The sequence below is a fragment of the Cricetulus griseus genome, chromosome 4, assembly GCF_003668045.3.
Source record: "Cricetulus griseus strain 17A/GY chromosome 4, alternate assembly CriGri-PICRH-1.0, whole genome shotgun sequence".
NCBI lineage: Eukaryota > Metazoa > Chordata > Mammalia > Rodentia > Cricetidae > Cricetulus > Cricetulus griseus.
Genome location: NC_048597.1, coordinates 100623075 through 100634765, shown reverse-complemented (window position 1 = coordinate 100634765; position 11691 = coordinate 100623075). Strand labels below are relative to the sequence as shown.

The 11691-nt window shown below is 47.1% G+C and overlaps 1 protein-coding gene across 1 annotated transcript; it reads left to right on the top strand.

Annotated features, from left to right (window-relative positions):
* Positions 1 to 571: 571 nt before the first annotated feature.
* LOC100769624 (2'-5'-oligoadenylate synthase 1A) lies at positions 572 to 9340 on the top strand. Its single transcript, XM_027414125.2, has 6 exons — positions 572 to 816; positions 1763 to 2069; positions 4574 to 4752; positions 6046 to 6278; positions 6939 to 7092; positions 8656 to 9340. The coding sequence occupies exons 1-6, from the start codon at positions 634 to 636 to the stop codon at positions 8773 to 8775; spliced, it is 1176 nt and encodes a 391-aa protein (XP_027269926.1). The 5' UTR covers positions 572 to 633; the 3' UTR covers positions 8776 to 9340.
* Positions 9341 to 11691: the final 2351 nt, after the last annotated feature.

The following is an 11691-nucleotide window of genomic DNA, read 5'->3' as shown; positions in this document are numbered from 1 at the left end:
AGATACAGATTTCCAGGTTCATGTCAATCCTGACAATATAGTGAGATCCCACAGAAAGAAATATATGAACCCTTCATCCTTTGTAACGGAGAGACGGGGTGGAGGTTGGACGACAGTGGAACCGTTGTATGGTGCCTTGATGATGGCCACATGGGCGTACATCTCTGAACACAGGGTCCAGTGAGACCAGAAGGCTGAAACTTCAAGTGCACCATGTCCTAGGCAGACAGCTCATTATAATGGCCCAGTATGGACCAGTCACCTCTCAGACCCACCACAGCAGTGGAGAAACTGGATGTCAGTCATCTTTAGGATGTTTCTTTCTTGCTCTTCATGTTTTAGTGACATGTGTGTTAGACATCTAGGAGAGTATAAAACCATTTTTCTTTCATTAACAACAGAAGACCAGGAAGAAAAGAACAAGAGAGAATGTGTTTAAAATGCTTCATTCCTTCTTCTCCGCAGCCTACTGTGAAACACCAGTGTCAGGGAGCCCAGGAACCTGAGACCTCAGAGGGAGAGGCCTAATTTGCATAGCCCCTCCCTTTCCAGGAAAGAGAAACTAGCTATGAATATAAGATCTAGCTGGCTCCAGAGGCTGTGCTGTAGTCAGAAGACACAGCTGCCCTGAGGATGGAGCAGGGACTCAGCAGGATCCCAGCCTGGGAGCTGGACAAGTTCATAGAGGTTCACCTCCTTCCCAACACCAGCTTCCGAACTGAGGTCAAGGCAGCCATCATGATCATATGTGATTTCCTGAAGGAGAGATGCTTCCGAGGCACTACCCACCCTGTGAGGGTCTCCAAGGTGGTGAAGGTGAGCCCCCCCTCAGCCTGAGCTGACCCCAGTGGGGAGGGAGAGGACCCTGAGGATCCAGGCTGCAGCCCTGAGTGGGGAGTGAGTTACCTACCTTCTCTGTGGCCTAGTGTTCTCATGTGCATCCCAGCTGGGGCACAGTGTAGAGAACAGAGCAGAGACCCCAACTGTAGCATGGCTGGACTGATGCAACCTCATTGCCCATGTCCCCATCTGTCAAATGGAACTTCCTGACAATAGTACCTAACTCAGTCACTGTGGTGGCTACTTAAATGTCATTTTGTAATGTCAACTCAACACTGTGGGCTGTGCAAGTGTGTTAGTGAGTGTGCTCAGCATTTTATTTAGGGAGGCTCCTCTCAGCATCATTATTTTCTCAAAAATTTTTTCTTTGTTAATTCAACTCTCTTGATTTAAGCTTTTGTTCTGTGACTTTTCAATGCTGTCACAGGCTGTCTTCATGCAAGCATGTGGTGTACTATTGGTGTATTCCCTTGACAGTCTGCTAACAATGGGATCATGACAGTAGTTTCATGTGTCTGTGTTAATTTACTCACAGTCTGCTTTGGCCCAAGACCATCCCACCCTTTACCCCTGACACTGACCAGCCCTGGAGAGTCTCTCTGATGGCATGTCACCTGTGTGCACCTAGATCTCACATGAGAGAACATGTGCTCTTTAGTCTTTCCCCATTACCCTTCCTTGCTCCTCATCACCGTTCTATCACAGACAGTCTCTCTCTCTCTCTCTCTCTCTCTCTCTCTCTCTCTCTCTCTCTCTCTCTCTCTCCTGATCTCACTCTTCAGGGCTGACTAGTGTTCCACTGCCCATGTGCCGGCTTTCTCTATCCACCCATCTCCCTGGGGGTGGACGCCTAGGCTGTTGAGGGTCTGGACTGCTGGTGTGGCTCTGCCTGTTGCCTGTCATCCTCATTCTTGTCTTTCAGGGTGGCTCCTTGGACAAGGGCTCAACACTGGACTTGGTGGTGTTCCTTAACAATCTCACCAGCTTTGAAGATCAGTTAAAGCGACGGGGAGAGTTCATCCAGGAAATTAAGAAACAGCTTTACAATTTTCAGAAAGAGAGAGAGTTATGGGTGAAGTTTGAGGTCCAGAGTCCATGGTGGTCCGATATTGCATGCTGGTTAAACATTTTATGGTTGTTCAACATCCGGGCACTCAGCTTCAAACTGAGCTCCTTCCAGCATCAGCAGGAGGTGGAGTTTGATGTGCTGCCGGCCTATGATGTCCTGGGTAAGCCAGTCAGAGCCTCAGCTCACCCTTCCGTGTGTCTTCAACCTCTCTGCCATTTCTTTCTCTATGTGTGTATGTGGGGGGGGGGCGTTGTTCACATGTGTGCAGATCTATGCACATGTTTGCAGGTGTGGGTGAAGACCAGAGGCCAGTCTTGGATGTGGGTTACTTAGGAGTCTGCTTTTGGTGAGAGGCTGACCTGGAATTTGCTGGCCCACCTTCATAGCTGCTGCAGCATGCAGGTGGGGTCGGGTGGAGTTTGTGCTGTGATGGAATTGCAATACAACCTCAGCAACCTGGAGCCTCAGCATGTGTATCAGGTACAGCACAGGGGTCAGGACAATTGCCTAGTCATGTACCAGGTGTTAGTAAGAGAGGACTTATGGCTGTAAAATATATTCAGGACTTCATTCAGGCAACTGCCACTCCCTGCAAAACAGCCAGGTTTGTTTGATTGTGTTGAGATAGGTAGACCTTTGTCCTGGAGCTGGCTGATCCATCTATCTTGGCAAATAGTGAGCCTGAGGGATCCCCCTGTCTCAACCTCCCCAGCACTGGGATTTCAGGTGTGGAGCCCCTGCAGCTTCTTATGTGGGTGCTAGGAATCCACTTTTGAGCCCTTATACTTGCCCATCTATCCCTTTAATGGGGCCACCTCCCCAGTCCCAGGGGCATCCTACAGAACACCCGCAGGGTGACCAGCTTTCTTTGTGACTAACAGTGGGACAGAGATGTAGCTAAAAATTAACATCTGTTGCATATTCTATCACAGAGAATAAAATTTCAGGCCTGTGCTGAGTCTTCCGTGTGTGTGTGTGTGTGTGTGTGTGTGTGTGTGTGTGTGTGTGTGTGTGTGTGTATGTGTGTGTTCCAAAATTACAAATTGCCCAACTCTACCTAGAAACAACTAGGAACACTTCTGAAAGCTGAGAGAATAGTTGGGCTTTATATTAGGGGGACACAGCACCCCTTGTTGGCCACTGCGTAAACTAAACCATTAATTTGGAGACCAGGCCACTTGCCCTGGGCTTAGGAGAGCCATGGGAACAGAGTCTCAGGCAGCAGGGAATGGGAGGCCAGCCTGGGAGCAGGAGCAGGCAGCATGCTGTGGGAAGCTGCAAGAGGGTTAGACCCCTGCAGAGTGGAGGGGACCCAGAGGGGGTGACCCAGGAATGAGCTGGGAGGGCGGCTCCCCAGAAGCCTGTGTTGTCATGGACTCCCCAGCCTCAGGCAGCTTTGCAGTGGGGAAGTGGAGCCACCTCAGAAGGACCACCTTGGAAATGGCAGTGTGGGGGACAGCCCAAGAGAGGACCCCAGTCACAACCCTACCCAAGATGACTTAGCCAATGAGCCCTACTATGTGCTGGATTCTGAAGTTGAAAATAAGCACTTGAGACCCTCCTGGGTCACTGAGTGAGTGACTTGGTGTGTTCCCAAACCCATAGTAGGTGATTGTGCCATGTATCAACATGGAATCCTGATGGTGTAGCCTGCTCCAACCATGGCCACATGTATGCACACAGCTAAGGTACAGCTTGCTGCCTGCCTAGTCTAACTCAAATGTATACATGCATCTACACACAGACACACACTCACATCTATTCCCTAGCCTGCTGCCCACACACACACACACACACACACACACACACACACACACACACACACTGCTGCTCTCAGGACTAGGCCAACTAAGCCTCATGGTACTAAGTTAGGCGCTATGGAAAGTCATCCAGAGAAAACACACAGTGACTGGGGAGACAGCTCAGTGAATAAGGACAATTGCTGCACAAGCATAAGGACCATAGTTCAAATACCCAACACCCACCTAAACAGAGAGGACCACACATTGACCTGTCACCCAGGTCTAGATGTCCAGAGACAGGAGAATCACTGTGGCCAGCTGGTGGCCAACCAGGATTCACATTCACAGAGACACCCTGCCAAGGGATAAAGTGACAAACTATAAAGGGGGACACTTTATGTCATCCTCTGGCCTCTTAGCATACATGTATACTTCTTCTTAAACACACACAAACAATATATACACCATACAAACACAGGGCAGAGACTCTGTAAGCATGGGATACATGATGTACAAATGCAGCAGACTGCTCCACAGTAAATCTGACACAAGCAGCAGTGTACACACATGACAAGCCCTGTGCACAAGACACCGGACACCAGAGCATGGTTGGTCATTATTAGATGACTATGCATCTCCTCTAGTGTGTGTGACCACAGTGAGCTGTTTCCTCTCACCACTGTCTCCAGGCCTGTGAGGAAGGCACTGTTCTAGGACAGTTGGTGGCAGGGACTTTCCATGCCCACATGGTGTATGTTGTATTGGGGTGTGGTGGGGCACATGGATGTATGGGGAGTGATGTTTGCTGTGGTAAAACTCTGCCCTGTTTACTGAACTCCACAGTCTGTGAGCTTGTCACCCCAGATAGACCGAAGAACCCCAGGGAAGAGCTGGGTGTTAGCTGAACAAAGCCTCTTTACAGGTCAACTCAACATCAAGCCTCACCCCCAAATCTATGCTGACCTCATCAGAGAGTGCACCTCCAAGAAGATGGAGGGCGAGTTCTCCATCTGCTTCACAGAACTCCAAAGAAACTTCTTGAAGAGACATCCACCCAAGCTAAAGAGTCTCATCCACCTGGTCAAGCACTGGTACCAACTGGTATGGGTTTTAACATCCCCTGTGGGCCCTGTCTGTTCAAGGGGTGGAGAATGGCAGGGGTGATGAGAAGAAAAAATGAGGAGCAAGGTGGGAGGGAAGGAGCAGTGGGAAGAGAGAGAGTTGAGAGGTGAAGGGGGAGCCAGGGGAGGGCGATGTTGTGGGAGGGAGAAGGAGGGAGAGAGAGGACCTGGGAGGAAGGAGGAATTTCCATGCTTTCTATGAATGATTTCTTCTAGTCCAGTTTCCAGTCAACTACTCACTCTTCAGCTGCATCTACTTCAGTGTTCAAGTGTCATTGTCATCTTTGGCTTTCTCTTTCTCTTTTTTTTTCTTGCATTATATTGAGACAGGATCTTACTAGGTAGCTATTGATGTCCTATAACTCACAATGTAGACCAGGCTTGCCTTCAGCTCACATCTGTCTCCTAATGCTGGGATGAAAGGTGTACACCATCACACCTAATTTTATCAGTGGATTTCTAGATTTTTTTTCAAACATGTACTGCTTATTACTATGGGTTTCATTTTCCTGATGAGTCAAGCTATGGTTTCCTTAAGCATCCATCTGGCAATATTTCTGGAGTTTTTAATATATGTGTGAGATGTATCTGGTGTTGATATATGTGTGCCTGTTCCTGGGAGCACATGCCTATGTGTGTGCATGTGTGTGCATGTGTGTACATAAACATGTGGAAACCGGAGAGCAATGTCAGGTCCTCCATCACTCTCCATCCTTTACATGGAGGCAGGGTCTCACACTTGAACCCACAGTGTGCTGAATCAGCAGCTCTGGACCACCACATAGCCCTGGGGGCCCCATTTCCTTCAGCTTAGGGTGTGCTTATGAGTCAGCTTCCCCAGAAGCCTGACATTCTCTTGTGTGCTGGGGATCTGAGTTCTAGTTTTCACCTTGCATAAAGAAGGGGCCACTTTACCCACTGGGCCATCTCCCTAGCCCCTCCCCAGTTATCTCAGAGCCTGTGATGAAACCTTCTATAGTGAGCATCATTGCTCTCCCACCCCACCCTCACTCCCTGGCTGTCACTCAAGTGTCATGATTCTTCTTGTGCCTGCTGATAAATGCTCAGTCTTGGACCACACAGTCTCCATCTCAATCACTCAGTCCTTGGCTATAGCACAGGAGCATCCATAGAAAGAATCTACATGAATGGGTGTGGCTGTGTGCCAGTAAACCTGTATTGACTTCAGGTGGCAGCTGTATTGTCCCCATGGTAAGTGGCCCCCACACAACAGCTGACAGCCCCATTTTTCTTATTGCCTTTCTCTTCTCAGTGTAAAGAGAAGCTGGGGAAGCCTCTGCCCCCACAGTATGCCCTGGAGCTGCTCACCGTCTATGCCTGGGAACATGGGAGTGGATTCCCTGAGTTCAAAATATCTCGGGGCTTCAGGACAGTCTTGGAACTGGTCATGATGCACAGGCAGCTTCGAATCTACTGGACAGTGTATTATGACTTTCAATACCAATATGTCTCCAACTACCTGCACAATCAGCTCCGCAGAGCCAGGTAGTCTGTCCCCTCATGGCTCAGATCCCCACAGGGAGGACCAGGCTGCAGCAGAGTGGAAATGGGGAGGTGGGAGCTCAGTGCAATGGAGCATCTTCTGTCCTGTCACTGTGCTGGGCACTGCCCTGCTGTCACCTGGTTGGCATGAAGACCACCAGCCCTAGGAGGCAGGGGTAGGCTTTCCTATCTGTAGATGAGGAGACCAAGGCTCTGACCTTGTCCAGACCCAAACAGTAGAGGGAGGGGGGTACATGGAGTGGGCACTGAGTCATCCAGTAATAACAGAAGTCATAATGGCTGTAAGGCACAGAAGACCAGTGCTAGACAATGCAGTAAAATTGTAACCTGAGGTAAGGACATGTCTTGTTCCTGTGTGTTGTCTTCAGCCATCATGCCCCATCTTTTGAGACTTCTCATCTCTCAGATCAGAAAGGCTGAGGGACCTGCCCCAGAACACACAGCTACTAAAGGCTAGAGGATTGGACCCCAAGCCTTCCAGGTCATGGGCAAGCATCCCTCAAGGCTTGCTCTATGCTGAAGTGCAGTGACTCAGGACAAAATTTGGATAGGGGTGCTCTGCTGGGCTCCTCTACTGTCTGTGCAGTGGCACCTGGGGCACTGGTCAGCTGGTCACTTTCCTCTCTGAATGTTGTTCTGCAGGCCTGTGATCCTGGATCCAGCTGACCCAACAAGGAATGTGGCTGGTTTGAACTCAGACGGCTGGTGGCTGCTGTCAAAGGAGGCTCTGGCCTGGCTGCAATACCCATGCTTTAAAAACGTAGATGGTTCCCCAGTGCGCTCCTGGGATGTGCCGGTGAGACCTTGTCATCATCCTGTCCCCTTGCACACAGCTTTGGTCACTCCATCAATTTCAAGAATATTCAAACAAAAATGTGGTCTTTCCAAAGGTGTCCAGTATTGTAGGTTGTCTTGCTACACTGCTTGCTTTACAGTCATTGTGACCAGATTGTCACATCACCCCCACAGATTCCCTGTCACTCAGTGTCCTAGGGAATGGCAGTCTCCGCCCTGAGTGTCTGCTTTGTGTTCAGGCTCTGTCCTGTGGTGTTTATGATTATCCTGTGTTCTTTATCACACAGTGACTCACTGGATCCCCATACAAGGTCATTTTCTTTATCATGCAGTCATTCACTGGATGCTCACACATGCTCACCCTGTCTTCTCTATTATACAGTAAGTCACTAGATCTTCATACATGCTCGTCCTGTTTTTTATCATACAGTAACTCATCAGATCTGCACACATGCTCATCCTGTGTTCTTACCATACAGTGACTCACTGGACCTCACTAGGACTCTACAAGTTGTACTAATTGTCTCTCTCTGATGAGACAAGAGGCTCAGACTGGGGATATGTCTCAGTCAATAAAACTCGACACATATGTAAGGATAAAGAGCCTGATATCATCTTGGAACCATGTAAATAAGCCACACAAGGAGATGTGCACTTGATATTCCAATTTTGGGAAGCAGGAATGACAGGACCCCTGGGCTCCCTGATGAGGGAGCATAGCCTAGTTGGTGATCTCCAGTCTAGCACTACTCAAAATGCCATGTGGACAGCACATGAGAAGTATATTGTTATCTGTGATTGCATATACAAACACACACGTGTATACATACACAAACATATATACACATGCAAATACACATGAACACAGAAACACACACACACACACACACACACACACACACACACACACACACACACAAATACAGAGGGTAAGAAAACTGAAGCCACTGGCTCAGGGATGCTCAGCTAAGGAGAGGGGGGCTGGGATTCCTGTGGGCTCTGAAGCCAGTGCTCAGGTCCATGTAGGAACCCATTTTCCTGTCTCATCATCATGTAGTCAATGGGACTGGGGGGAGGGGCTGTGTCACAGGCAAAGAGGCCCAGAGGGACCTGCACTTGGATTTTTTCCTCTCCTGGGACATGGGACTTTCTGATGTTAGAGAACAGATCTTGTCATGTGTGGACTCAGGATGGCCATAATATGGGTGCAGGGATGAGGGAAGCAAACATCAGAAGGTCAGGAAGAAGAGAAAAGGGACCCAGGAGGGAGGCAGCTGTGGCTGCTGTGGCCCTTAGTGCTGTCATGCTGCAGACAGGTTGCTTGGCCCTGTCTTCCGTTTGGCAGATCTGTTACTAAATGAGGAGACCTCTGGTGGGGCTACATTCACCTTCAACCTGCCAAGCTCCCCAAAAATGCTCTAATGGCCATCTTCCCAGCGTGGGGATGTGCTGTCCTTCTTCTGAGGGTCTCTGGTGTCATCATGGTGCCCACTCTCAGAGCTCATTTGTGTCCCCTTCCAAGTAGACATTCGGGCTCCTGACATGTTTGTGTTTTCTATTGCAGATGGAGGTTGGCGTGCCACATCAGGAGAACCAGGAGAATTATACTTTTCTTAATCTCTGTATATTTTTGTTTTGTCTGTTTCTATTGTTTCAAGCTCTTCTTCTTCATAGCACAGGCTAGTCTGGAGTTCACCATCCTCCTGCCTTAGTGCTGGGATGACTGTAGTGTAGGCCTGATGTGCCCTGCCTTCCCTCCATCCTCAGATGGACTGAACTTTACATCCTCCTGTGAGCACAGCAGCGGTTGTCCAGAAGGCTCTGGAGTCAGGGGATGTGCTCCTCTGTGCAGGCCTTGATCAGAGAGGGCAGGATACTGCCCAAGGGAGCAGGTGTCTCTGTGCAAGGCCCTACACTCTTAAGTACCTCTTATAGAAGAGGTACTCTGCCCAAGGCCCCAGTGAGGGAGTGTCCAACCTGGGGTCAGACTCCAGGCTTTTGACCCCTGCCCCCACACCCTTCCATCCTGCCCCATCACAGTCAGCCTGCTTCACCTTCCTTATCCTCTGACAGTGTTCTCAGGGGACAAGAGATTCAGAAGGGGAGGGGAGAACTCGAGCTTGACTTCTGTCTGTGTATTTGTTGGAGGGTTCTGTCCAGTGTTGATCAACTACAGCAGATGCCTGTAGTGGAGGGTATGTGAAGCTATGAGAATTTGAATAAAAGGAAATCAAATATTTCTTGGGGAACACTCTCGAATAACAAGAAGGTCTATAGGGGCTGTGGTCTTCCCTTCTGCCCTGGGGTCAATGGAAGCTGTGATCATATCATCAACTACCATACAAGAGCAAGAGAGACCCCTTGCCTTTCTTGTAAGAAATCACCTCTAAACACAGAAGATACACCCTAAAACCAGTCCCCCAAGATTATTGGTGGAGTGAATTCCCACACTAAATGCCTTGCAGGTGTGAGAGACGAGCCATAGAGGTATAGGTGTGTGTGTGTGTGTGTGTGTGTGTGTGTGTGTGTGTGTGTGTGTGTGTTCATGGTTCAACTGTGTGTATTTACTAAGCACTTAGTACACACCCTACATGGATGACTGACCATTAACTTTTATGTCTTAATTATCTTTAACAGTGTACAACTAGTTAGTAGCTTTTATAAGGTTAGGATTGCATAGTTTCTTTTTTCTTGTTAAGTTTGAGCCCAAAACAATTGAATTGAAGCATCAAAATAAAACTTTAAATCAGTCAAAATATATAATTTTAATATAGTCACAGATACAAAGAAGTCAGACATATTATCTTTAAGTTAGTTTCTGTTAGCTGGAATAGACATTAGCAATTTAGACTTTATTTATCCACCCTATGTTGTTACTTATTTAAAACTTTCTAGAAGCCTGGTGTTGCCAGAGACATAAGAACTCAGACAGACATCTCTAAATTAGCTTGTGTTAACCTGAGTGTACCTTTATAACCTTGGGAATTTAACATCATAAAAAATTCCGCCCTAATTCAAAATATCCTGGGAGACCTGTGGTTGCCTTCATAGTCTAAAAGGAAATACAATAATAACCGAAGGCTTTATACAAAGTGTCACTTGGATGAAGATGGTGGTGAGGATCCATGGCATGTGCTCTTTATCCCTAGTAAAGATGGCTGCCAGGCACATGGTCCTTTTCATCCTGAAGAAGCATCGGCAAAGATAGATGCAGCCTTGTGGCTGCCATTTGAAAACATCAATTTTATGCTATATGATGTAGTACACCAATCCTCCTCCTCCTCCTCTTCCTCCTCCTCCTCTTTCTTCTTGTTTTTCTTCTTTTTTGGGGGTTGTTTCGAGACAGGGTTTCTCTCTGCTTCCTTAATGCTGGGATTAAAGGTGTGCACACACACACACACACACACACACACACACACACACACACACACACACAAAATACCCAGCTTCCCATTCTTCTGAACAAGAGTCAAACCATGCATGTAGTATACTGTAGCAAATCAAAATTAAATATGTACAATTTCATGATCAGCCTTTTTTTATAAGTTTTAAGCTAAAATGTGGTGATATCTTGCTTGTACAAATAAAGCCTGCCTGAGGATCAGAGAATGGAGCTTACCACTAGCTAACCATAGGGGTCTGGAGGTCTGTACAGACAGACAGGAAGTGAGGTAGCTGGGCAGAAACAGTATAGAAGCAGGGAGAAACAGGAAATCTCTCTCTTGTGTGCTGACATGCTAAGGAGGTAAAGTGTGCTGTGGCTTGCTCCTTCTCTCTGATCTCTCAGCATTTCCCTCCCTATCTGACTCTGACTTTTTATTATTTAGACCAATTAAGAACTATTTTCACTAAATGCTGTTTGACCATCCCCAAACAACTTGAATCTTGAGATACAGAGTTTACATAGAGCAGAGAGATATCTCTATCCTCGTGTGTTAATTTATACACTAGTCAGCTAAAACTCCAATAACTGAGAACTATCCAATACAAGCTGACTATCCAATACAAGTTAACTCTATAACTGTACAATCCACAGTGGGTATAATGTGGAATTTGTGTATAAAATAGATTCTCCTTCTCCTTTTAAAGAGCCATGAACAAAAGCATTAAACGGCAATTTCTATAGGATTTTTAGATGTAACTTTAGACAATACCCATGGAGTATTTTTTTTAATCTTCAAAAGATTTTTTTGGTAGTGACTATTACAGACCTGGAGTATCATGCTAGTTGGATCTGTCAATTATTTGTGTGCACCTATAATCAACTTGCATTTTATTTTGTGGAACGATACTTTCTGTAGGCTCTTTATTAGTAAGGGATTATTTCTGAGCTACAGCTTTAGCAGCAACATTATTGAATAAGATAACAACCTGGTCCACTTTAGGTGCCATATTTCCTAAACATTCAACCTGGAGTTTCCAGAAAGCCATTTATAGAGCAGGGCTGACCCTCTAGTAGTGACAAACAGATCAGAGCATACCCAATGATATGTGTCAAGATTTTAAATCTTGCTCATTCAGTTCACCTACCATGAAAGATAAGCATTCCTTGCAGTGTTGATTAGATGAGCAGGAGAGAGCTTCTCCCATATAATGAGTG

Coding starts and splice junctions, on each gene's coding strand:
- LOC100769624 (XM_027414125.2), top strand. CDS start 634: ATGGAGCAGGGACTCAGCAGGATCCCAGCCTGGGAGCTGGACAAGTTC. Junction 817..1,762: donor GGGTCTCCAAGGTGGTGAAG/GTGAGCCCCCCC, acceptor CTTGTCTTTCAG/GGTGGCTCCTTGGACAAGGG. Junction 7,093..8,655: donor TGCGCTCCTGGGATGTGCCG/GTGAGACCTTGT, acceptor TTTCTATTGCAG/ATGGAGGTTGGCGTGCCACA.